We start from the raw sequence: 27,794 nt of genomic DNA, 5'->3' as shown, positions 1-27,794 counted from the left end.
CACAAGCATGTCACATGACAATGTACCTGATGTGCAAAGAAACAGACCACTGAAAAAGAATTACTTTTTAACCCTCATGTTGTCCTCGGGTCAAATTTGACCCATTTTCAAAGTTTCTATGTCAATAATATGGGTTTCTTTCAACCAAATTGGCCAGAAATAACACAGATGGTTCCAGGCTGTGATTATCTATAAACATATGATCCTTTGATCTTAACTTTTAGTCAAAATAATTCATAATTTCTGGGGGGGTTAAATCGAAAATTAGATATAAATTAAAATGAATGAGGTTTATTGAACATGAATTCCATAAATAAGTGTTAAACTACTGGTAATTAGTTGGAATGAAGTTGACTAAGAAAATGTAACACAGAATTGGGTGATAAGTTATACTTTATGCTTTAAGAACAGGCAAAACAGATGGAGGACAACACAAGGGTTAAGTTATAAGAATAGTTTTAAAAGAAGGGCAAATTAAAAGGTTAGGTAAAGTGAATCCTAATCTTTTTTTTTCTGTTTCAAATGATGAGTGATGCAATTCACATTTTTAATAAAACCATTATGCAATTTGGAAAATGGGTTAATTTTACAGAAAAGTAAAACAATCGTAAGTAGGTGTTGTTGACACTCACAGGGAGCTCCACAGGTGCTCAAAGGTGCCTCCTTCTTCAGTAACTGTGGACTGGGACATCTTAGAGGATGGGTAGTCTGGTGAGGGGCAGATCACTCTGCAAAGCACAGACACAGGAATCACACAAACATCAAATTATTTGGAATGAAAAATAGAATGAATTAAATAGTAACAGCCTGTAGTAAAACAGAAATTTAAACAAGTGGAACTACTAGATGATCATTTTTATCAGGACACACACACACACACACACACACACACACACACACACACACACACACACACACACACACACCAATTCATCCAGGTGTGATCACACCAATGTAGTCCCAGTGAGGTGGCAGGGTGTCAGGAGGCCTGGGCGTGCCCAGACCTGCCTGCCTCATCACCGTCTCACTCCGAGGGGAAGTCTGAGCATCACCTCCGCTTTCTGTCTCAAAATATCACAGCCTCCACTGCACTCTTAAAATGTGTTCAGGCATTATGGAGCGAAGCAAATAGCAAGTGGAGCTACAGCAGATAGCATCAAGTCGCCTAATTGTCGAGGTTTACGCACTTTGCCGAATAATCCCAAGTTCAACATGACAGCGAACTTGGTGTCTTATTTTGACAGAGCTGATGATAAAAAGACATTTATCGTGAAAGTTTAGAAATGTACCTGCGACATCCGGGCCTTGGCGATGGTTTGAGTCAAAATAGCCGACTCGGAGTTGTCAAATAAATCCGTGTTTGTCATAAATTAAAACCAGAAATAGAAAATCAAGTTTGGGCTACTGCACGTAGGCTATAGCCTACCGCGTAAAGCTTAAGGGAGGTCTAGTCTCCACTTTGATGCGTAAATAATCCCAGTCAAAACAAAATTCTGTCGAGCATATTTGTTCGTAGGTCCTACCAAAGTTTACTATAGGCCTATTCACAGTTGCGCACCCACACAGCAGCGTCATATCTCCTTAGTAACCTCTCTGAAGGACTGCACAAGAAAAAGTGTGGCAAAGGTGCATGCATGGCTTTAAAAGATGCACGCAGCAACAGAATATCATAGGCTACATACAAATCCTTCCTCTGGAATCATTGACTGTAATTTGGCTGCAGGTATGCTATAGGCTACAATAGCCTATGTTTGACTGAATTGTTGAGTCAAAGTGACCTTCGTCACAAATGCTTCCATTTCTATACAGTTAGGCCTACCTCATTTCGACATTCATGTAACAGGGGTCTTTTCACTTTGGTCTGAATCGATTGAAGATATGCAGCTCAGTAAACATGATGTCATGTTGAGCAAAGGCTGTTTTGTTCCTCAAGATGATCTTGTGGCTATCAGGCTATATCACACAACTGGCTCGTCTAATAAAGTTTTGATTCATCCCAAATAGCCTAATCCAATTGACCGGACAAACAAACTAAGATGGAACATATATAGGCCTAATAGCCTACATGTTAAAGAGGCCTGCAGCACGCACACGTTCGCATATATAGGCCTATACGCATATCATTTAGGACTGCGGAGCTGCAGCTGTGTGGCTGCCGGTTCCCGCTGTTCTCGAGGTGGCTGCCGCCGAAGAAACCAGCTTCCATTCCCAGCTTGTCCTTCAGTGCCGCCTCGTCAGATCCCAGAGCAGCTCGAGTGTTCGCGCAGGGGATCTGACAAAGCGCCACTGCAGGGCGAGCAGAAGGTATAGCGGGTTGGCCTCAGAGCGCTCCGCACTTTGAGCATCTTAATTGGGATTCCACCTGGACTTTTTCACTTAGTCTGCACTTCTTAACCTGCACCTGAAATTATTACAATTCTGTTTTACAAGGCTTAGATGTATATATAATAACCGAAGTATCAGTATAGTCTACCGATCTATAGACTACATAGGACACATGCCTTTCAGAACGTTTGGTTTGCCTTGTCTTAATAAGGGAGAGGAAATATTAATAGGCCTACATGTTTCCACTTAGGAAATCAGCTTATATTATTGTACCATATGCTTTAATTATTGATAAGCGTTAAATGATTTGATTAAACGCCATGCATTGACAAGAAATATGTAGGCCTATTTTTCTTTTAATTTATTAACACTGGTTTTTGTTGTTGTTGTTGTTGTTGTTGCTCTTTTAACACAAAGCAGTCTACACGCCTGTTATATTTCTGTAAAGCACGGCCTCTGCTGGTTCTTAATGTCACCATCTTTTAAGTTTGACATATGGCTTCACTGATATTCACCTGTCGAGCTACTTTGTGTCTCCCCTCCCGGGTTACGGCACCCATGACAACACACACACACACACACACACACACACACACACACACACACACACACACACACACACACACACACTGCTTTCCCAAGGGCCATTTATGCAAGAAAATACACAGTCCCAACTGAGAAGAAATTAATTTAAAAATTGTTTTAGATTCGATCCTCCACAACCCCAAGTGAAATATTTTATATGAGGTTTCAAAGGACGAGGTTGTCGTTTTTGATGAGTCATTGTGTCGCTCGTTATCTGGCATTTATTTAGCCGGTTGAAATACAATCAATAGCCTACATACAAAAACTAAAGTAATATTAGAGCTAAGTTAATATAACTATGCCAGCCTTTTGTGAATGGTATTTAACAAACAGAAAAATAACAAATAAAAATCGAAATGGGGATATAGTAATAGGCCTATTACATTTATTGCATGGTGCATATACTATGGAAATTCTTTGTAAGGAGTAGGCTACATCTTTTTTTTAATTTTTGTTTAGACAATAGATTTTTGACTTATTTTTGCCTACTGTCCTGAGAATATCCTCCATAACGCAGACCCTTAGCTACACAAACCATCAGCTGTAAAATCACATCAACAAAATAACCAAAATATTTTAAATTAGGACACTTTTATTCAGCCTTAGCTAATTACTAAAACAGTTGGAGCTTTTTTGTCAAAAACCTCGTTTTTCAAAGAATTTGTCACATTTTGCAAAACAAGAAATACCGACAAACTGCAGGCCTGCTAATAAACAAAAATGACAAATATTTAAATCACTATTCCGACTGTAGGGCATTAAAATAAATCAACGTACCTGAAGGTTATTATTACTCCAATCCAAATACCCAAGAATTATGTTGCGCCGAGCACCTGCCTGTTTATTATCGAACATGCCAAGAGAGTGACCCTCCATAAACAAACAGCAACAACAAAAAAACTAAAGATCGACCGACTTTACAGTAGCCTATATGATAACAGCGATTGGAGATGATTGACTTTTCGGAGAAACAGAATTAACTGCGAAGAAACAGGAGGAAAACTGATTTGCATGCTGTTCAGGGAAGTGTGAGCTTTGCTGAGGGAGACCAATGAGGAGGTGAAGAGTTTTTTTTGCGCTGGGAGAAGAAGGGAGGCGGTAGCGCGGTTTGGGCGCACATAAGCGGGAAACCTTTTCCAGCTGGTGGGGGGTATAAAGGTAATTAGCCTACATTTCCTGTAGGCTACTTGCACTAAAAGACAGGGTGTGAATAAAACATAACTCACAGACTATGAAACGATTAGGCTAATGGTGAAAATTAATCAAACGTGAGGAGGTTAGGAAAAATAAAAAATAAATATTCCACATCTTTTAACCAACAAAATGCAAAATCCCAAGATTATTAGCCTGTAATGCAAACAAATTATTGTCGCCTATATACGACTATATTAATTTGGTACACACGCGAACATATACACTTGACATAGGGGCCTATATACTTACAGTACATGCAGCGAAACACAATAATGAACTACATTTCCCAGAAGGCAAAACACAGCAGACGCATGCTGATTGGACAGCATCGGTTGGCCGTCATCGGCTCATACAAACAAACTAGCTAGCAGCAACAGTTAGTCTGTGCCCCGAAGACCATCATGCGAAGAAACAAACTTTTCTAAACTACTTTCGCGTCTCTTATCTAATTGACGGAACTAACACAATTGCTGTTAAAGGTAAGTTTTTACCATTGAGGCTGAAGATTTGCTACCTGCTAAATTGCTACTAGCGTAAGTGGTTTATGCTAACGTTAGTGTTGAATGAGTCCAGTGTCAACTATGCTAAGAGCTACTTTACCGTTAGCATGTAAGCTAGTGTTCTTCTCTCCATCTACTGCCTTTTACATTATTTAAAATATATGGATAGCAAGACGATAAAATGGCAATGAAGTCGCGATTTAGACATGGTTTGTGTGTGGCTTTATTTTACTTTAGCTAACGTTACTTCTGTTAAATGTGAACCAGCTAACTTTGCTACCTGAAGCTCAGCTCGTTCTCTTAATACGTCCATGGCTCTTTCTGCTGAGGTTCTCTTTGAAACGGACTTAATCTGTTTTTACGCACTGCAGTGCTTTCCCAATATAATGACTCTTCTTGCATGAGAGAAGACCTGTTTCTTTGTCTGTGTATGTATGTAATATGTGTGTATGGTAACTGTATTGAGTGTTTTTATTTACTGGACTTATGGCGCCATCATGTGTTAGCATTTGGAAACTACATCAGATTTGAGTAGGCTGTCAGTCAAAACTGTCCATCTCTCATGCAGTTAAATGTTTTTATTTTTTCTTGTGTAGGAACTGTTGTGATTGTAAGATGAATTTCTCTGAGGTATTCAAGCAATCCAACCAACTCTGTAAAGTTTCCCCAGATGGGAAATATTTGGTAAGTGGTTTAGTTGTTTCAAAATATTTGTTAATGTGTAGTTTTTGTAGTGTAGTGCAGTAGACATAATAATTCTAACTCTGATTTATAATTCCCATGGTTAGGTTGCTAGTTACACATGGATAACAGTGGAGTGTGTTAGAGGTCTTGCTCTTTCTGACTTGTCTCTTTGACCCTACTTGTCAGGCTACCTGTGTGCAGTACAGGCTGGTGGTGCGAGATGTGAGCACCTTGCAGATCCTTCAGCTCTACACCTGCCTGGACCAGATATCTCACATGGACTGGTCATCTGACTCTCTCTTTATCCTTTGTGCTATGTACAAGAGAGGACTGGTACAGGTAGGCTATCAGAAGAGGACAGTAATGTGAATATGTGACTCAGCATGTAGTGTAAATACTGGTGATCAGTCACCTGATAGGTTGCAGTCAATCTTACTCTGCTAGATTTATACTGTTAGTAGAGATATGATTATAATAATAATAATAATAATAGTAGTAATAATAGTTTTTTATGTGACACTGACAGAAAATGTTTAATGTAATCTTGTCTCTGTCTATATAGTATAACCCTATAAACCTAACCCTAAGTGGAATAGTTTGACCATTGGTCAGACATTGTAAGTAATATGAAGGCATCTCTTAGGCTCCAGTAGCATATTGTAGTCATTTGCTATTCATGTTTTACACTTGGATTGAACAATAAACTAAGCGATCTAATAAATCAGCAACAAAAGTCTTAAAACACGTTATCATATAGTATTGCCCAAGAAAAACTAGATTTCTCTCGTACAATCACATTTTGACAACAAAGGTGACATTTTAAATGGTTTACAACATGGTTCTATGGGAGATAATAAAAAGTAACATTTTTGAGACAATGAAGAGAGGATGGAAAAGCTGTATTATTAAAATGTTTAAGTATCAGACACTTTAACCTAGACCTCAGGATTGGAATGTATCTGTGTGATTTGTTTTGTGGCAGTGAAATCAATAATTTTTAAAGAGTGGACACAATGTATCCACTCTTAGAAGCTTTTACATCTATTGTTTTTGTCTCATAAATTTTTTTTTAACAATTTCTTTATTTACATTTTCTATATAAAAAAAAAAAAGCAACAACAGTGCACAGTGGTGTGTCTTTTTCATTTAGTCTCGCTTTGCCAGACCTTCCTCCACAGCGCTGCAGAGGAAGGTCTGGCAAGTCCACACAGTATTCCGGGATGGGAGAAAAACGTGCTCTGGTTTATTGCCATTTCTTTAAACCAATCACAATCGTCTTTGGCGGTGTAAAGCACCGGGAAAAGCTGTGGTGCCGCTGCAAAAAAGCCTTGGGAAGGAACTTGTTGTGGAACATGTGTACGTTCAAAGGTTGTTATAGTCGTGCAACAGAAAACTCAGATTGGACAGATAGCTAGCTGTCTGTATTTACCCTGCAGAGATCTGAGGAGCAGTTAATCATAGTCCTCAAAAATCAACCACAGTTTAAAATTCCAACACAAACAAAACGGAAGGTAACGGACATCCAGCGTAATTTCCGACGGCAATGGAGCAGTCCCGGAAGTGGAACGTCATGGCTATAAACTACTTTTATTTGAATGAATTTCACAGGGTACTTTAGTGTGTGCACTAGTTAAATAGTCCTATTGGTAAATAGTGTTCCAATATTTACATTGATTAAACATGTAGACAACACATAAGATATAAAGTAATGTACACCAGAAATCCAGACCCAGAAGCTGCTGTTTCAAATAAAATTCCCCATTAAACACAACAAGAAAGGCATCATGAACCTTCTTTAACGGTGTCACTTATTGTTCTTTTTTACATATTTTCCGGAATACAAAGACATGTCATTTGATGAACCATGCTGTTTATTTCTCTTGTGTCTTTTTGAATTCATTACACCAGCTCCTTTTTTATTTGAGAAGGCTTAAAAATATAAACATTGTCTGTTGATTATTTAGTCACAATAATGGAAAATAGGGAAAGGCATACTACTTTTGAATTAATGTCCATACAATTTTCATTAACTTGCATCCTAATCAACAGACAGCGCTTGTAATAATTAAGTTTTTTTTTTCTTCTCCCAAAGAGCTGTAGTTGTAGAAGTTCTGCATGCTAGTGTAATATCAGTTTTATGTGCAACACTGGGCAAGTAGCTTACCTTTGCAGCGGTATCCAGCGCCAGTCTTTCATGGTTTCTGATGCTCGAGTGTTTCTTACTGTTTGAAATCAAATTTAGGGAGATAAAGGATGTTTGTGAGGGATGTCATCAGTTATGGTTGATTGCTGTCCTTCTGTCACTCTGGCTTTCTCTTCAGGTGTGGTCTCTGGAGCAGCCGGACTGGCACTGTAAGATTGATGAGGGCTCAATAGGACTAGTCTCCTCGCGCTGGAGTCCAGACGGACGTCACATTCTCAACACCACTGAGTTCCACGTAAGTGTGAAGTTGGTGTGTGCATGTGTTCGTGCGCACAGAAGTGTGTTTATGCATATGCTTGTCTGGTTTCAACTGTTGCTGTCCCGCAAGGAAGGGGGACCTGAAAATAGCCAGACACCAGAGCCTGTCTTGACCGCCCCTACAGTCCCCCACCTGCTGCATGTATTCAGCCTGATTTCATAGCTCCCTTCCTGTTAGCGTCCTGTCATACATGGGTCTCAAGTACCTCTGGAACATCCTTCCGATGTAGGTCTGGTATTTTCTTTGGCAGCCAGTCCTATTAATGATGTTCTCAGTTTAACAACAGTGAAGAAAAAAAATAATTAAAATGCAGTGATATAAAGAGATGAAAGCAGGCAGTCAGTACAATTTTGAAAGAGGTTTTCAGTTATTTAATCAGCCAGCCATAGCTCCTTAGGTTTTGTTTGTTAATTTTTCTTACATTTAGTGAAAACTGTAGTTGTTTCAATGCAGTGATATAAAATCACAGGTCACGCACTGAAACAACCGAAGGATGAAAATGAACTCATTTTGGAGATGTTTTTTATACAAGGAAACAAAAGTTTTGATGAAATTGCACTTCATAGTATGTGGCAGCTGTTTAATGAGTATGAGGGCCAAATTAAACAAGGTTATGCAGTGGGTATTTGAACTTGAACTTGGCTGGTAGCGTTTCTGGCCCTGATGTTAGTGTATCCTCAATGAATGAATTATACAGAGACTGATACTGGATGTTTGCGGCTGATGCAGATATTAGAGCGTTTAAAAAGTTTGATATGTTTTCTGCTGCATTTCTTTACACCATTATATCTGTGATAAGCTAATATCAGCCAGTAAATCGGTATAGGCATGGATGGAAATATTACGGTTTTGTTAATCGTGACCTTTTAGAATTATGTGGCAGTATATCGAGTCATTCCTCAGTAGTGGGTGTGACTAGTGGAAATTCTTTCATACAATAATATTGACCCTCCAGTATAACAAGGGTACACCTAAATATATTTACCTCCAGAGATATTTAATTTCATTACTTTAAATGCTTCTGTGTTATGTGAAAAGCACTGTCACTCATTGCTCCTGCCAAAAACAGGCTTATGAAGAAAAAGATTCAGGAGATAGTTTGTTTATAACTGTCTGCAGAATGATACCCAGACTAATAAAGCTGTGTTTAGTTCTATTCTATGCCTCTTGACTCCTGGTTTAAATTCACTTTATAGTAAGCATGTGTTGTAAGGGGTGAGAAGCTATAGCAGCTACCCTTGGGCCATGTGGAATATGATGGGGGCACCATGGTGGGCTGCGTCTTGTCATGCTGAACCTGACTCCAGGAATCATTTGACAGGTGTTGTGGCCCAACACACAACTGTGTCTGGTCTGGAGAAGGGTGCAGGGAGTGCAAGTGTCTGTGGCATGTCTGCTTTGTGTCTGTCTGCATCTTCAATAAAAAAAGGAATATGATGGAAAGAAATTGAGGCTCTTTCCCTAAGAAGATCTGCATAGAACAGTATAGCTTAGGTCTGAGAAAGTCTGAGCGTGACTTGTACTTATCTAATGTTTGAGCAGACGAATAGGCAAGTTCAAAGATCAATATCAAAAGTATTTATTATTTAAATGTATCTGTCAAATGACTCATCATAACCACTTTGAACTGCTTACTGGCCTTTCCTTTCTTGAAACGGTTGGTGAATCAACAGAAAAATCATTGACTATTCTGGTCTGTCAGGCACGTCTTTGTTCAATAGTGTGTTTGGAGTCGGAATCTTTTGGAATGTTGGTCAAAGCAAGCAGTAATATTTGACCTTTTACAGAGAAAGCGATTTAATAGAGAAAATAAGTAGATTAATCGATAATGAAAATAATTGTTAGTTACAGCCCTATACCAGTGGTCTTTAGATGTTTTGCGAAGCCATTTGTTTCTTGAGATGGGTAATCCTGTACTGGTTCTATTACTGGAAAATGATATGCAAAGGTCAGACTATAATACTTCATTTAACCTCACACAAGTCAATATTTCTGGTCAGGAGCTCTGAGAAGGCAGATGGCAAGCCCTGGCACAATTTTATCGCCATATTATTCCTTATTCTTATACTTTTTTCATGGTAGTCCACGTCACAACATCCTCTCACCTGTGCTGTTGTGAATTTAAAAACGTGTTACTCAATGCCCTTATCACCCAGCTAAATATCAGCAGGAAGTTAAGTACTGCTAATTGTTACTGAGCATACTTTAGTAGTTGAGGTTGAAAAACTAAATTAACTGAGGCAAAGTAGGCACTTGCTACCACATTGCCAATGGGCTAACTGAACTTACCTTCACCCCTGCCCAACATTTCATTAAGGCTGTGCCAGACGGGTGTTCATGTCAGGTTTCAATTTCAGCCCCACTCATAAACAGCCTGCTATATTAACTTGTTTAGGGACAGCTGCCTATGGAGTGGATCGTGCCACTGTGTGTTTGTCTGTCTCTGTCAGTAAATCTGCTTAGCTGGCTGTGTGTTTTCTTTTAAAACCCAAACAGAATATTTCTAGATCTTTCTGATTTGCAGGTGCACCATCCTTTATTAGCTCACAACTGACATTGTAACCGTAGGAGAATTATAAAGCATTGTGTGGCTCTAGTACTAACAGGGTTGCAGCTCTACATACTACAGGTAAGGACCTCTTTTCTATACAGCTAGAAAGGCTCAAAGGTAGAACTACAATTTGTTTTAGGCAGACATAATACAAAACTGCTGGTTTCATATATGAGATCGTGCCATGTCACCGATTTAATAGAAAGTCTCATTGCTGAAACCTAGCCTGTGTATTGTGAGACTTCACGCAACTTGTCTCGTATTTGAATTCCCATCGTTTATCTTAGGACCTCACAAAATGCCACTCACACATCCATGTTAATCCACCTTTACCAGCTGAGGGGTGATAAACTGAGGGTGGAAAAACTCCAGCCAAGGACATCATTAAGCTTGACTTCTCTAATGGTTTTTACATTGTTGGGATCGGATTAGCATTATCATTCTTGGCCAGTACTGCTGGAGCCTTGCTAACGTGTAGCATTGTTGGCAACGGCGCTACCGGATAAACTGCAAACGTAGGCAGCTGCTGCACTTCAACACGGGACAATAGCTCACCCATACCTATGTGTGGGCTGCGAGAGGCTCCAGTTCCTTGGTAGAATCATGGGGCTGTAACAGGAGAAATAGGCTATATTGGTTTGAGATGGCTTCCGATGTGGAATGCAGGCAGTCTAATCCTCTGCTGACAGATAGGCCTATATGGCATCAAATGCACTTGCCCATTCTCTCGCACCCACATAGTTGCGCAACAAGAATGGCTGTTTTATTCCAGTCAGTAACTTTAGTCTACAACTGATCATAGTTATCATGTTGGCCACAGGCGGTCCTGTTGGAAATGTTCCCTAATTCTGTGGTTTTCTTGTTATGAATACTTACAAATAGATACTAAGTGGATGTGGTGGTACAAATTAGCTGCAAATGTCCCATTTGGCAGTGTCTTAAAAACCTCTCTTGTCATAACATGTCAAGTAAAGTTTATTGGTACAGCTCTTAATTACAGTTACAGTCTCAAAAGGCTTCGCAACAGCCATGTTATGAAACAATCCCTTTTTGGAAAACTTTCACAACAACCAGTATGTAAAAGAACCTTAGGAACCATTTCCTAATGAGGATTCCTTGTACATGTAATGATCAAAACAATACTAAAATCTACTTGTCTGTAATTACAGCCTGTACTGATCACCAGTACCAGTTATGCTAACCCCGCTACAAACGTGAATTTGTGCATCTCTGATGGATAAGCAGCAGCTGTTGTAGTGGAGTTCTGACTTTTCACGCCACCCTCAAGTCCCTAGCCCCCATCCCCAAGCTGCTGTTCACCTTTGGTGAGGATACTCAAACTAAAGTGTAGCTTTACCAACTAAATATCCTATTGCATACCACCCCACATGGAAAAGCATTTCCCACCTATTTTCTTCATGCTACCCTTCCTCCACCCAGTTTAAAGTTACACTGCCTTTCGGGTCTCGATCTCTGTGCATCCCCTATGTGGTGGGTTCAAGGCATCTAAGAATTGTAAGTCTGTTTGTGTTTCAGCAATGTTGATTTTGGTTGCCATGGCACCATGTCTGAGGGGATGTCCAGGAAGCGTGCAGTGAGATGTTCTTACAGGGTCTACACAGCTGGATGTCTTGACCAAACAGGAGGGTCGACACTTCAGCCCAGTTAGGTGACGGGCTTTACCCAGTTCAAATGTCTGTCTGGACACTATGATGAAAGCCTTGTCACTCAAGTAGTTTTAGCTCTGCACATTCTCAAATGTAAAATACAGCATTAAAGGAAGGCTTAAATTTGAATCGCGAAAATATTTTCTAAAGAATGATTTATTATTGCTATTATTTATTTGTGTGTATAGGGTTCTCTCCAGAATATCTAGCTGCGATGGTGCAAAGAAGTACAAGATATTGTTCTCTGTTACAAGCTTGAATTACAGAAGAATACTCAGTACTCAACAGTCGAGTATGATAGTATAGTGTGTGTGCAGACATACTGGCTCAAATTGTAATTCTCATGTAGTAGGATAGGATACGTTTTCTGTTGAGGCGACTTTGTTTTTTCCCTATGAGAAAGGGAATGAGTTTAACAATCTTCTTGGCTCGTGTACATTACTAGTTCAACATTTTAACGACTTACGCCAGCCACACACTGCCTGCGCGGCGTGAGCGTGGCGTTTCTGTTGCGTGTGGTGGCTGCGTGGATTTTTACTCATTTTTTTCTTATTTTACTGCACTCAAGCAGTAGTATACTTCATGATATACTGATTTCATTACAGCAAAGACAAAGTCGGCAGTATTGATGGCAAAATAGGCTACAGAATATTTTGTTCTGTATTGACAGGTGCAAAATTTGAAAATCAAATATTTATATAAATACATACATTTATATCTGCATGTATGTCAAAACCTAGAGACTTTCAAACATCAAAATGTCATTTATTAATATGTATTCATGTCAAAATGAAATATAAACATCTTTTTGTATTCTATTTTGCCTGGAAACGCTTCCAACACGCTTGCGTGTCGTGTGAAAAATAGTCGTCGGTCCTATTTCTAGCATGCATGCGTTTTTGGCGCGGCTCGAACCATACCTGAGACGTGCGTGTCACGCAGGCAGTGTGCGTGCTCTAACCTGTTAACAATGGAGCCGAAATAAAACAGACACGCCACGCAGCTGACACGCTCACGCCACGCAGCCAGTGTGAAGCCGGCCTTAAACATTCAAAGCATGATCAGACATGGCTTTATGCACCCACTTTATATTGGCTTACTGTAAGCTGTAAAGTAAGGTATAAGTACCATGCATTTAACACCCTTAATGTTGCAGTGTTGTTCTTGCATGCCTTTGATATTTGGATTGTAATGACAGTAGTCTACTACTGTTATAGGTTGTGTTCAAGAGAGTAGTGAACCAAACAAGACATAACTTTGTTGTGCAGCATCAGGAAAGCAGCTGCCAGTTATTGAACTACTGTATGTCAAACTTCAAAACTTTTAATAACTCAGTGACTTGTAGAAAATGAATGCAGATATATATTCTGTGTAATATATATCTGTATTTAAATAAAGTGTTTTTGTGGACTGTAACTCTTAACAGTGTGGTTTAGGGATGTACGATATGAGGAAAACATGCAGTTACGTTGAATATTGCAATAAACAGATATTAAAATGTAAAAAGGTTCTGCCTTTCTGCCGCTTTTAGTACACTACTAAAATACAAAAAAAAATTGCTTGTCGAATTATAGAAACTGAAAGAAAATTATTTCCAACATTCTTTTGACATTGAACTGAACATGTGTTCGCAATGTGCTTTCTCTGAACACCTTAACGTCCCGGCAACTGTACAGTAGCACATATCACACAACAGTGCCCCAAAAACATGTCATGTGCACATTGTTTCTTGAAGGGCAAGATACCACATATACTGATCCTTGAGTCCAAATATGCTGCACTGTTGGCTGAGTGCCACCTGCTTGTGTTGGCATCAATCTTGTTGACTGTGGGTATTTGAGTGACTGTTGTTAAAACTAAACATTAACACTCTCTTGTGGTCTCTTTTGTTATGCCGACATGTGGCCAGATAGTTATTATTTGGCACTGCTTCTCATTTGTGGGAATGTACACAACCTGCTGGCTATGCAACTTGTTTTTAATTTGTCACACTTGTCTAACATTACATCTTGGGTACTAAATGGACTTTTTTTTTTTTTGCTATGTGTTGATGTTGTTTGGATCTGTTAATTTAATAATTGCTCAAGTCCTAATTTAATCTTTATAATCCCTTTTGATCCCTGTCAGTGACTGCAAACCTTAAACATATGTGGTTATTCCCTGTGGAAATACACTCCACACACTCAGGGCTCTACAGGCCAGGGCCATCCATGTAGTGATAGACTGATACCATGTTGGTGTCTAATGTCCCTCGTGGAGATTTATCCTAGACCTCTTCAAAGACATAAGGCACTATGTCCAAAGGGCATCATGGACCATGCTAGCCTGGACTGTAGTCTGGATCTGCCCGGCTGATGGACAAGTGTTTGGGTGCAAAGGAGCACTTAGAGGCCTCATTAGGCTAGTGGCCTGGTTGATTGAGCTCTTATTAGGTTGCTGTTGACACCCAGTCGCCATACACTTATCTACACTTATTAGATCATAGCCTCAGTTAAGATCATCTTACTTAAATATAGTCAGTCCTTCCAGAAAAATGCGGAGTTTTTTGTGATTGTTGCGGGCAAAAATCCTTGATTATGCAGCATGTTTTCTTAAAAAATGCAATGGAGGCGCCCAGATAGCTCAGTTGGTAGAGCGGGCGGCCATGTGTAGAGGTTTGCACCTCGACGCAGCGGACCCGGGTTCGATTCCGACCTGCGGCCCTTTGCTGCATGTCATTCCCCCTCTCTCTCCCCTTTCACTTCTTCAGCTGTCCTATAATTAAAGGCCTAAAATGCCCAAAAAAATAATAAAAAAAAAAATGCAATGGAATATGCGGGATATTTATGCAATTTTATGCGATGAAATTGCGGGAACTTGCAAAAATTGTGACTTGATGAAAAAGAGAAAAAAAAGTGATTTCCCCCAAAACCAAAACCCTGCTTTTCGATGATGTTCACGTTGCGTAATTGTCACTTCATAACGTTCCCATGGCAACAGGGGAAAATGGCTGCTCTTGTGTTAAGTAAACGCAGAATTTTTCAACTTTCTGCTAAGATATTTGTGACTTTTTTGCAACAAAAATGCAAGGATTATGAAATCATGCAAGCCCTGCATATTTTGCGCGGAAATCTGCAATTTATGCAGCGACAGTGTGGCGTATTTGACTTTGGCTGATTATGCATTGAATTATGCGATCGCATAATCACGTTTTTCTGGAGTGACTGTATAGTAGTTGAATTGATCTCATATAGACTAAAGTCTAGTAGAGAGCAAGTCTGGTCCAAATGGTCATGCCGTTTTCTCAAAGTGGCTTGTAAAACCAGGTGTTTCTTTTACATTGTGTAGAACCCTACTGATTTATCAGAATAGCTCATACTGTACCCATATTAGCTTATCACAGATATCACTATCATTGTGGAAGTTGGCTGATAAGAAACTAGAAGTTTTAGACAAAAATCTCAAAGATGTTTGTGTAATGGCAACACTGTTCCTAAATTGTCCACTAGAGATCACTGAAAGCTTCATTTTTAACTGTAAAATGTCCCACACTATGTACATATCTTGGTCACAATTCTTTGATTATAGTTAAAGGATCCTTATCAAAATGTTTGTTTGTTTGTGTTAAAAAGTTAATATTGTTTTTTTTTTTTTTTTTTTACTCTCAATCATCAATACATATGTGTCTGCCTCTAAAGTCCAGTATTTGTCAGGCTCTAACTTGTATGTATATTTTCCCTTTGCGCTGCCAGGCAGTACGGTGTGTATGTCATACTTTCACTTGCGAGATAATCCCCAGTGATTTCCCCCCCCCCCCCTCTTTCCTCTGGTGCCTTGACAGCTGAGAGTCACCGTCTGGTCCCTGTGCACCAAAGCTGTGTCTTACATCAAGTATCCCAAAGCATGTCAGAAGGGTCAGTATGAGAATGATATTGTTTTATTTATTTTGACGTGTATATGTATTACTAGGAGTACCTGGTGGCAGGGCCAGTGGTCTGAGTGCCTCAGCATGCCCCATGAATCACATGCCGTTCTTTACCTTGTGGCGCGACCCTGGGTACGAGGCCAAACTATGGTCCTCTTTGCTGACAGCTGTGCCCCTCTTCAGTAAATGGGACATTCTCTTCATAACAGGCCTGTCAGCAGCTTGGGGAAAAATGATTGTCCATGACTCTCCCCATTTTCCGCATGCAATACTATGTCCCTCTGCGACCCCTATAGCCTCAGGACCGTCATACAAAAATGGCCATGATAGTTACATACCACTGACCTGATGGTGCCATAGTATTAGATAATTACATTGGATGAAGTAAACGGGGAGCCACAAGGTTATATATTCAGTTATCAGAATAGATAATTGGCTTTTTTTCTCCAGCCAATATATAAAGATGGCTTTGATCAAAGTTGAAAATGTTTTTTATCGTGTCATTGTATTTATTTATTCTTTGCTGCTACTGTAACTAAACCTCCCTGAGGAATCAACCTTTATGAGTGCTGAATAAAGTGGCCAAAAACTATATATGGCAACGCTTAAGTGGAAAAATCTTACACAACCACAGCCATGCCTTAAATCAAAGAAACACGCTATAGTTATAGAAATGTGTTTGTTCCTGTTGCCATAAAATATCTTAATTGGTAAGGACAGCCACATTTTGAAGCCATCTTGCTAACTCAGCAGACAGCACTTCATATCTATCTATCTTTTTAATGGCAGTCTTTGAACATGCAAACCAAAGACAAATTTCTGCTGTTTTGAATGCAAAAATTAGACAATATATTTTTCGATTTTATATTATAAAACTGTTATGATTGTTCGATAACTTGTACTTAATAAACTTTACTAAATGTCTTTTAGGTAGATTTCTAGTTAGTGTTTTATTGTCTGCTATTACAGTGTCATTGTAAGATCTTTATCATACTTGTGATTATATGCCATAACTGGTGTAATTATAGCTTTCTCCCATAATCTTTCACTCACAGGCATAGATTTCAGCAGAGATGGCTGCTATATGGCCCTGGCTGAACGCCGTGACTGCAAAGACTATGTCAGTGTATTTGTGTGTGACGACTGGCATTTACTCAGGGTAAGTAGGACTTTAAAATTGTACTTGAGTTTTATGACCATGATTATGCATTTGACATTTACTGGTAGGTAAGCTAAGCAACAGTAGAAGACCTCTAAATGTAGGTGACCTTAAAGTTGTAGAGTATCCGCCTGTGACGGTAGGAATATAGTTTGGTAAAGCATCTCAAACATGATTTGCATTACAGTAATGATTTACATCATAGTTTAAAAGGTTCACTTTCAAATAGACTTCAAATATTAATAATTTGAAATGTCATTGACCAAGATGGAGTATAAACTTTCATCGCTTGACAAGATCAAAATTATCGATTTTTCTGTAAATGTGTAGTGTAAATTTATTTAATTTAATTTATCTCTGTCACAGCATTTTGAGACTGAGACACAGGACCTGGCAGGGTTGGAGTGGTCTCCCAATGGCTGTGTGCTGGCAGTGTGGGATAGCTGTCTGGAGGTGAGTCATTTGTCTTACAGACTTGAGATTTTAAAAGAGAATTGCATAAATGAACTACCCTGCAACTCGGTTGAGCAGGAACTGTCTCTTTCTGCTCCAGTAGATCACCATAAGGTTTGATTTAAAAAAAAAAAAAAAAAAAAAAAAAAAACTACAGAGTTTAATATTTCACACTTAGACACAGAAACTGAAGCTGCTGGCTAAGAATGTTCAGTTTAGAGATGAAAACTCCAGTGTAGGAGTGTACTCGAGGTCCATTAAAGTAGACAAGCACATTTTTAACAGTTTGACTTTTGATTATATTTTAATATAATATAAATAAGTACACGTGTCTTTGCATCAGCTTAAATAGAAAATAAAATAAGATGATACTGTTGATCTCTTGAGGGGAAATTCACACGTTACAGCAGTACAAGAATCTGAAGAGATATGAAACGGTAACCTATACTGTATGAAGGGGCTGGAATACAGTCAAATACAAGATACCCTAAAGCTCCCACATGCACCTTCAGATATGTGTGTATTCTTCTGTGTATCACCCCCACAGTACAAGGTGTTGCTGTATTCTTTGGATGGCCGGTTGCTGTCAACCTACAGTGCCTACGAGTGGTCGCTGGGTGTTAAGTCTGTGACCTGGAGCCCCAGCAGCCAGTTCCTGGCCATTGGCAGCTATGATGAAAAAGTATGGACAAACCCTTAAAAAATGATAGCTGATGACATTGAGATATAAGATTACATTAAAGCTTGACTCAGCATAACTATGAGTAATCACTGTAAAGCCACGCGTCTCAAAAGAGCACTCCACTGATTTGGCATTGCACTTAACATTGTCACCTATATTACCCACAATGCAACTCGACTGGCCGGCGACAGTTCAGTCAGAGATTCAGGGGTGTTATGTTAGTAGCGGCTAATGTAGCAGACTTTGATGTGTACAATCGGTGGAGTTCCTCTTTAAGAAATGGATTTATTCATTTCTGCAAATAAAACATAGAATAAACTTCAAGTGTCAAACATGTTTATATCTGGACTGTCATTTGTTATATTATCAATATCAGTACAAAGTAAATTACAAGACTTAATTACCATCCATGACAGGTGCGCATCCTCAATCATATCACGTGGAAGAAAATCGCACAGTTTGAGCACATAGCAACCATCAACAACACAAAAGCAGTGAGTATTTTCCATCCTTCATGATGAGTCTTCGAAGGCATTGCAGTTCCAAGTATTAACGGTTTGTTGTGTTTCAAGGTAGTGTATAAGGAAGTGGAGAAAAGGCCAGCTGTAGGCACTGATGAACTATCGCTACACAACCTCACAATCGGCACCACCCTATTCAACACCCAGAGCAAATGTATGTCCGCTTTTATAAAAAATATTCTAAAAGCAGTATTTCACTCGAACTAATAAGGTTAAGTAACCAACTTTGTCTAATCACGTGTTGTGGTTGCCTACACCAGACGAGATCTGCCCACCGCCGGTCCAAGTTCCTGTAGTCAAACCAGACCCAGACCGAGCCAACCCCAAGATTGGTGTCTCTACTTTGGCATTCAGCTCAGACAGTCGCTATTTAGCCACCAAAAACGGTAAGACGTCACAGCTTTTCACCTACCTTAAGTGTGAACCCAAGAGAACTGTATTATATGTAAATAAGTTTCCCATTTTGGTCATAAACCTCAACTTTAGTGTTACTTTTGCTGTAATGCTCTATAAACTGAGAGCGGCTTTGAGTGTGTATCTGTGTTTCTCTGATCGTAGACAACATGGCCAGTGTTGTCTGGGTGTGGGACATGCAGAAGATGAGCCTGCTGGCTGTGCTTGAGCAGACGTCGGCCGTCCGTTGCTTTCAGTGGGACCCCCGACACCCCCGGCTGGCACTATGTACAGGCAACACAAAACTCTATCTCTGGTCTCCGGCAGGCTGCGTTTCTGTCCAGGTCCCCACTGAAGGTAACAAGCTCAGCCACTAAGAGTGGAAACTGCCAAGCAGCTGAAATACACAGCTCCGTTATGATCTTCTCTAATGTAGAAATGGGCCAGTGCGCTCTGATATCTCTCTCTCTAATGTGTCTCTCTCTAATGTCTTACCCTAACCAAGCTGCCCAAGCCAACTTCTGCATGTTGGCAGCAAGAGTTCACTGATTCAGTTTTTAAGACAAACCTGGAACTCGTGTTTTATGACATTGGCTTGATCCCAGTGAAATGTGTGCAAGTTCAAGGTTACGTTTTGCCTTTCATTTTCAAATTGTTCCTTCCTGTGCAAATGGAAAAGATAAGCCACCAATGTCAGAATTTAAAATGCAAACAGAACAACTCTGTGATATGTTTTTACCTTTTGTGATGCTCATCTGTGTTGCTGCAGTTCATTTTGATTTAGTCTGAAAGTTGAGCATGTTTTACATAGAAACCCCAAATAGACATCTAAGTCAAAATCAATACAAGTTTTTTTAGGTTTTACAAACTGAATGTTGAATGTGGATTCTTAAGATTCACAGTGATTTATTTATTTTGTGTATGTGTAGATACGTAGTGATCACACTTGCCCCTCTCCATCCTGCCAGGTGGTTTCCAGGTCCAGTCACTAAACTGGCACTGCAGTGGAGACACTCTGATACTGCTCGGGAAGGACCAGCTGTGTTTGTGCTACATGGACACTGACCAGGAGGACAAGAAAACACACAAAAACACAGGTCTCGAGAATAAGTGGATTACTTAACCTTACACACTTGGCCGGAAATGTGTTTAAGGTGATGACTAAAAGACTGGTGGGAACACGCCTACTCAAATTCTCAACTTTACATGTTGAACTGTAGCTGCTCGCCGAGTTTTTAGAGCCCTCAGTGCAGGTAACTGGGATGTTCCTTTTCTCGTCAAGTTGAAAATGTATGGAAAACATTACTCCTGAGAGACCGAATGGATAAATATCACTTATTTTTTTGATAACCAAATGCGTACCGAAGACCTAGTTTCAAGCATTGTGAGAAGATAGAGGTTTACAAAGTTTTACAGATTTCACTGTACTTTTAAATTATTTTGTATGTTTTACTTTTTTGAAATTGTGTTATTATTCTGAATAAATTTTGTCATAAATAATGCAGCTTAAGGCAAGTTATTAAAATGTGGCATCTAAATCTTTCAGTTTATCAAGAGTTTGTGTACTTAGCCCAGGCAGTACTAAATATATGAGGACCATATTACTTGGCCTTTAGACATCATCTGTCTGTATGATGTCCCTGTTACAAAGCTTGAATTGTACAGCCACTGTAACTTAATCACTTGTTTGCCGTTACTTTAAAAGTACAAACATAATGTAAATGCACTTCTCAACAATGACCAGAGCCAAGCACCTGACAAGAACGTGTAGGCATTTATTATTCTCCATTGTGGCCACTGTGCTACAAATATAACTGAACAAAAAGTAAGCCTTCACATGTTTGTAATAACAAGTTCATCTATTTTTAAGTCATTTAAATGAAATACTTCACAACTGGCAATGAAATAAATTTTTTTCTAGGACCCTTCATGAGTTTATTGCAAAAAATAACAGCAGATAAATAATACCTAATTTGTATTTACAAATCCATTTAGAATATTCCTTAAAAAACATCCGTCATGCAACCTCAACGTGCAGGGAGCATGCACAAGACCAGAAAAGGGCATTTTGGGACACAATTATTCATTGGCATTGTGGAGCATGAAAATATGGCCTGTTACCTTTGGTAGCAAAACAATGTATTGTAGGATGAAGTTTAGGGAGGGAAAAAAAAACACCTAAATCCTGTTCACAAGATGCATACAGTATGTGGTTAATGAACTGACTCCAAGCTTTGTCTGCATGGATTTCATTTTGTAACCCAGCCATTATTCCCACTGCAGTTTAATGCAGCTGAGTGCAAATGTGTGCTTAAAACAAATGCAGGACATTTAAGGCAACTTACAAGCAAGCATAAATACATGGTTTACAAGTTCATGTTGCATTAAACGTGTAACATACAAGAACATTTTAGCTCTAGTAGCTAATGCAGCTCTCCAAGTGGTACATGAGCTCCCTACTCTGAGCAAAGACACATATAGGTGAATGTAAGCATGAAGAGCACAACATCGGCCAATAAGAGAGGGAAGTCACAACATGTAGGCCTAATTCATCATCTCCACAAGCTTCATGGATGCTAAAGAGTGTATTCCAGCTGTTATTTTCCACAAGTAACATAACTGAGCCCAGGGCTTTTCTGTATAGTAGTGCAGATCCTGGAGCAGTTCCCCGATTAGTATCATTTATTACAATAAGCATGTGACATGACTGTTAAACTAAATCCATCGGCTGATATTCTGTGAAGCTACCCTATGGCCCTGTGATCTGAATAATGCAATCCTTCATTTCAAACCATATTAATGTAGCAAATCTAGAGCATATTTTTGGCTTATGTTTCACTGCTCTCCTCTGGGTGGCCTGTTTGCCTTAACCCTTAAAATTACAACCCTAATGTTTAAGTTCCTCTACCAAAATCTAAAGTTTACATTAGTTTTGACAGTCTCTCAATCAGTAGTTAAACAAGGCGCATGAGACTACAAGAAGCTCAATCTAGAATAAGTACAGAGGTGATGAATGGATGCAAGTGCTGTGTCCTTTCTCTCCAACTTATGTCACACGGGCATACACTGCGAGCGGCTCTTTGAAGGAAAGGGACTGGGGGTGCTAAAAACAGATAAAAAATGAAGACAGTCCATGCAGTGCTGCGCTTCATTTACCTACATAGGTAGGCTGACCACCTTGTCTGTAACCCCATCTTAAGTAGGTGTCAACATCTCATGGGCTCAACTTACACACACAGGTTGGGCATTACGCAAGCGACTACTTCCCTCAGACAGCGCAGTGTAACACAGACACATGGGTTGAACTCTGTTGTAATTGGAAAGGAACTGTGGATTTTAGAAGCCGATCTTGCCACGTGTTATGGAGTAGCCCAACTTGGCCTCATTGTTGATGAAGGACATGATGCCCAGATAGGTCTCGATGAGCAGGGGTCTCTCCAGTATCAGGACACCGTTAGCCCGACCGGGAATGGGGTGCTCCTTATAGGCTTTCTTCACTGCCTGCACCAGCTGGGTCCTGAAGTTGTCCATCTTGGCAAAGAAAAGAAAAAAAGAACATGAAACCAAAACACCCCTTTTTCTAATTAATCATGTTTTTTTGTTTTTTCAGTATAGTATACAATTTATATCTCTATAAACACTTGATGTCTAGAATGCCAGCAACACATCCTGGAGTGTAGAATAATGGCTATGACTCAGACTTTACAGCTACAATGAACTTGCTCCATTTATTCTATGTAGCAATGCTAATGGCTCTGAAGGAGAACATGCAGTCATATCCCCAGGGTATTGCTCCATGTTGTTGCCTTGCCAAAAAGACATAAACATAACACAAAGTTATGGATACACTGTTTAAAGTTCTATAAATAACTGGCTTTCTCTCAAGGGATAACTTTTCTTTTTCAGGCAGCAATCAGTCTTTTGTTTTCAGTTGGACTGTGACTGCTTGAGTGTTTCTTGCTGCCTATTTTGCATGAACGAACTGCTGTACCAGTTGCCACCATTGTTTGTCTTGTGAAATAAGCAAAAGGCCAACCACAAAACTGCTTTTCTCCATTTCAAAATGTAAATCCTCAGAAGGTTTTAAAATGTAAAAGAATCTATTAGATGATGACTCAAAATGCATGTTTAGTTGTATTTAGATAAGGGATTATACCTGGCAGAGAGAGGCCACCTTCTCATCAGCGTGGGCCATGGGGTGCTCTGTGAGGGTGGCGTAGGGCATGTCTGTAGACCAGGGGTTCCAGCGGTTGAAGAACGAGGCCCGAGGACGTTTGTCCCACTGAACACGAATCCCGTAGCCTTCTCTCCTGTAAGAGAAAACAACCGTGTAGTAGCAGTGACAAGAGCCAGCTACATGTGCTAGTAGCACACCAAAGCAATGCCACCAAGCAGAGCCACGAATGTTTACAGAGAGAGACCCTTTTTTTTTTTTTTTTTTTTTTTAAATCAGATAGTTTTTTTTTTTTTTAATCTATTCCATTTCTTTATTTTCATCTCATCATTTATGTTACAACTCTCTTTCCTGTACAGAATTTTGTAAATATTTATATACCTAAATAAATTTTAAAAATTTAAAAATAAATCAAGCTAATTATTACTTACTTAACAACATAAATAAAAATATACAACCAACAATACAGAACATGAACTGTCTGTAAGAGAACTTATTACTTTTAAAACATGCTGGCATACTTGTTAAGGGATTTGGGTGGGAACTCGAACTCGCCCACCGAGATGGTGTCTACAGCGTTGAGAGAGATCCTGACGACCTGCTGACACAACAGGTTGATGAAGTCGTACTTGCACACCAGCAGTGACCTGCGCACACGAACAAAAGGTGTCAGACTGTGGCAGCAAACAATGTCAAATGTTTGTTATGTGGTATATTTTGACTTGCCTATCAGTTATAAGCACAAGCCTCTCCCTCTCATTGTTCCAGTGGTCAATTCTGCAGAACAAACACAAAACTAACAAATATGCCAGCTGCTTTTTGACAGTTATGAAGCACAATTTGAAACCTGGCCTAAATAGTTGTTAACTGAGTTATGTGGTTACAGTTTTTTTTAAATATGTATTATGTAGTATGAGGAGGAAAAACGATGAACTCTTTAAAGGCATAAACATATGGATGTGCAACTAGATGGAAAACAAGAGCCTGAAATCAAACTGCTAATGCTAACAAACATTTAGTCTGAAGCTTTAACAAATCTCCTGCTGATATGTCCTTACACACATATTAAGTATATTCAACCTAGAGCTGGGCAATATATCGATATCGTGATATGAGACTAGATGTCGTCTTAGATTTTGGATATCGTAATATCGCGATATGACATAAGTGTTGTCTTTTACTGGTTTTAAAGGCTACATTACAGTAAAGTGATGTACTTTTCTGAATTTACCAGACTGTTGTAACTGTGGTATTTGCCTTTACCCTCTTCGTCATTATAATCTACATTACTGTTGATTATTTATCAAAAATCTCATTGTGTAAATATTTTGTGAAAGCACCGATAGTCAACACTACAATATTGTTGCGGTATCGATATCGAGGTATTTGGTCAAAAATATTGTGATATTTGATTTTCTCCATATCGCCCAGCCCTAATTCAACCCTGAAGTGCACACAGCAGCTCATCCAAACAGTGGCCTCATATTTCAGGCTGATAATACATTAAACAGTTGCATGCTGCTGGGATACTTACTCAGCTAGCAGCCAGACGCTGAGCACCTCTCCATCCTCAGAAGGGAGTGCCACAGTCCTGATGTCGCTCACAGCCTGCTCAATGGTACCTGGCTGAGTTCAGCATCACACAACCGTCATGCATCAGCATCACCCATTCATCCCTGTGATGTGCTTGTGTAGCTTTGACAATGCACTGTAAAGCACTGCTACTTAAGCGTGGTAAGTTAATGGTCGTTTTTATTTACCACAATTGCCTTTTAAGAGCACGAGTGTATTTGAAGAGACATAGGCTATGCATTTAGTCTTTATTAAAAACGGAGCGGGCTTGCTGCCGATTCACTTACCCTGAATACGAAATAGTCCTTCACTTTCGCTTGCATTGTGGGGTTATGCACATGAAAAGGCGTCAGCGTTTGTAACGGCGGACGGCAGGCCACGGAGGCTCCGTGTCCGAGGCTTCGCCCGGCCTCCGGTGGCGTGAAGGCAACCTCGACCCCCTCCTCGGTCTCTGCAGGGTGGAGAATCGCAGCACCCGGACTGTCCGGCTCCATCGTGTCGTTCAGCTGAAGCATGGTGCAACAAACAATGTGCGCCAGGTGTTAGATTATTAGACGATGCCCTTTCGAAGATGCAGAATCGCCCATTGCGCACGGATGTTGTTTTGATTTAGGGCTACGAGGAAGTAGTGTCCTCTTGCTTCACTTCCCCCTTTGATTTCCTTCCTCTTAAAGGGACCTAATGCTTTAACCGAGCTAATTACAGGAACAGGTGTTTAGAGCGGATGAGCCCACTTTTCATCATTATCAGTTCTTTGATGACTACATAATATAAAGTCGGCTGTCAATTTGATATTGCGCATCATATTAACCCGTTATTATGTGATAATGATGTCTCCATATTTGAACCCCACACCCTCACTCTGCTTTAGTGTTTTTATTGGCTCCTATCCACTTTAAGCTTTAGGACAGAGGTTATCCAATAATAGTTTGCTAGTTATCTTAATGCTAACATTTGGCAGATAAATAACGTTCTTGACGACTCTACCCATGTATAATTATTTTCCCATCAAGTGAGCAAAGAGGCATGTAAGAAAAGATAGATAGATAGATAGATAGATAGATAGATAGATAGGAAGGCAAAAACTTACTTAGCAAAGTCAATATATAAATAACATGGATAAAATACAATATACAAATAAACAAAGATATTAAAAGTGAAGATTATTGCTCAGAAAAAAAGATAAAAGGTGTAAATAAGGAATACCACACATAGTCCTTGAAGGATTATTGCACAGTCCAGTGGGTAAGGTAAGGGTAGTGGATATGGAGAGAAAGAACCAGCAGCCTTGGTCATGAGCCCCATCTTTTGGCTGAAGCGTTGTAGAGCCTGATGTGAGTCCAGTAAGTCCAGCCTCCTGCCCAGTACTGAGACGGCCCTTTTCACCAGCTTGTCCTGCTGCCTTGTGTCCTTCATGTGATGTGTAGTTTTTGGGCAAGACTGGAGCACAGAAGAATAAGCCAGGCTTTGGCTACAGAGACAATGCTTGGTAATTTAATCAATTCCATCTTGATTTTAGTCTTTCATGGGATTTATTGACAAAAAGAAAACATGGAATGTAACATGAACATAGAATATCCTAATGCTGATTTTTCAAACTCAAATAGTTAGAACATTCACAATGTGAAAAAATGATACAAAATAATTTTGTCAGGTAAACATTAAGAAAATTCTTTCTCCATAATAACCTGGTTGCTTCTTTTCATGTCAACCAGATTTTTCTTCTTCAGCTCAAGTTCTCATTGAATGTAATATTTTCCTTTAATTTAGTTTTACCTGTGTATTCAAATATTTTCATTTCAGCTCTTCCTCCTTTAATGACGTGGTCCCCAAAGCTAGCAGTCTACCTCTTTGCTATTCTTTAAGTAAAGTGTGGCAGTAAGTGTGTGTCCCCTGGCTTTTATATCTAATACATTAACGTATTGAGTAACTTACAACCAGTATGTATAGACATCCCTAATAAAACAAATTAACACACAGACACAAAACAAAGTTTGAGTCTTCTCATTTATTATAAGCTTGTATTGCACTCTGTACGTGAACAAGCACACATTTTAATTTCAGATTTGGCACTTTCTATAGTTGCTGTTTTCTGCAATCAGTGTCCCCATTAAAACAAATGGTCATTACCACATTCAGAAATCTTGAACTGAATTGTTGTGATGAAACTGACGCATTAAATGGTAAATGGACTCCATTTATATAGCACCTTCCTACCTTACCGGACAAAGCACTTTACAATTTGCCTTCATTCATTCACACAGACATTCATACACTGATGGTGGCGGAACTGCAAGGCGCTAGCCCGCCAATCATGAGCAATTTGTGGTTCAGTGCCTTGCTCAAGGACACTTCGACATGCGGACAGGAGAGGCTGCGGCTCGAACCGCCAACCTTGTGATTATTTATTATGTCGTAAAAACCTACTGTATGTGTAGTCCATATTACTAAAACGGCATCAGTAAACCCACATAAAACAAATAGGACATGGACAGTTGGGTTGTGTTTGGGTCCTTGGATCTTTCTTGGAGCTGTAGAATTTCCAGTATTTAGTGACATTTTTAAGACCAGCTTGTGTGTTCATGATAGGGTTCCAGGACCTTATCACCAGAGGGCAGCAATGCAGCTGAGAAGGCCACCTGTTTATCTAATAAGCCACAAAGTGTTGAAACCCTCCACCTTCCTCTCTAAATACTGTGCTGTTTTAGAGTGGTTTGCAGAGTTTAGCTGAGCATACTGCCAGTACGAGTCATCAATCTAACTAATAATGCTGTTACATTTAATGGTAGTGTCATATAATATAAAATAAGTTGAGCAGTGTGATTGAGCTTAGTTTATTTTGTATACTTATTTATTTTTTGCTTTAAAACTTTATTGTTTGCTGTGATTTTCCTATATTGTTTGCTGTGGTTTTCTTACATTGTTTGCTGTGGTTTCCATATATTGTTTGCTGTGATTTTCTTATATT

At 39.5% G+C, this 27,794-nt stretch overlaps 3 protein-coding genes across 9 annotated transcripts in view; 1 reads left to right on the top strand and 2 right to left on the bottom strand.

Moving 5' to 3' along the window:
• tp73 (tumor protein p73) overlaps positions 1 to 7,764 on the bottom strand; it is a 28,198-nt gene extending 20,434 nt beyond the window's left edge. The window contains exons 1-2 of one of the 7 annotated variants that reach the window (XM_028583350.1): positions 7,453 to 7,764; positions 633 to 728 (exon numbers count right to left, since the gene is read on the bottom strand). In XM_028583350.1, coding sequence (XP_028439151.1) covers positions 633 to 728; positions 7,453 to 7,484 — 128 coding nt within the window. In that variant the 5' untranslated portion in view covers positions 7,485 to 7,764. Of the gene's footprint in view, positions 1 to 632; positions 729 to 926; positions 1,230 to 1,289; positions 1,668 to 1,819; positions 2,239 to 3,687; positions 3,954 to 4,353; positions 4,437 to 7,452 lie in introns of those variants that run through there. The other 6 variants (XM_028583349.1, XM_028583353.1, XM_028583351.1 and 3 more) reach the window with 6 other exon arrangements.
• wrap73 (WD repeat containing, antisense to TP73) lies at positions 4,421 to 20,580 on the top strand. The gene is made up of 13 exons (XM_028583357.1): positions 4,421 to 4,583; positions 5,201 to 5,288; positions 5,475 to 5,627; positions 7,610 to 7,726; positions 15,789 to 15,861; positions 16,928 to 17,031; positions 17,398 to 17,484; positions 18,032 to 18,166; positions 18,583 to 18,660; positions 18,739 to 18,841; positions 18,948 to 19,073; positions 19,246 to 19,437; positions 20,049 to 20,580. Exons 2-13 carry the CDS (start codon positions 5,220 to 5,222, stop codon positions 20,201 to 20,203), a joined length of 1,392 nt encoding a protein of 463 aa, XP_028439158.1. The 5' UTR covers positions 4,421 to 4,583; positions 5,201 to 5,219; the 3' UTR covers positions 20,204 to 20,580.
• Positions 20,581 to 20,839: 259 nt separating this feature from the next.
• tprg1l (tumor protein p63 regulated 1-like) lies at positions 20,840 to 25,537 on the bottom strand. Its single transcript, XM_028583109.1, has 6 exons — positions 25,114 to 25,537; positions 24,789 to 24,880; positions 23,981 to 24,031; positions 23,776 to 23,901; positions 23,237 to 23,390; positions 20,840 to 22,611 (listed from the first exon to the last, which is right to left on the bottom strand). The coding sequence occupies exons 1-6, from the start codon at positions 25,339 to 25,341 to the stop codon at positions 22,417 to 22,419; spliced, it is 846 nt and encodes a 281-aa protein (XP_028438910.1). The 5' UTR covers positions 25,342 to 25,537; the 3' UTR covers positions 20,840 to 22,416.
• Positions 25,538 to 27,794: the final 2,257 nt, after the last annotated feature.

Source organism: Perca flavescens, chromosome 7, assembly GCF_004354835.1.
Source record: "Perca flavescens isolate YP-PL-M2 chromosome 7, PFLA_1.0, whole genome shotgun sequence".
Lineage (NCBI taxonomy): Eukaryota > Metazoa > Chordata > Actinopteri > Perciformes > Percidae > Perca > Perca flavescens.
Note: the sequence above shows the minus strand (reverse complement) of the source record. Positions and strands in the feature narration are given on the sequence as shown.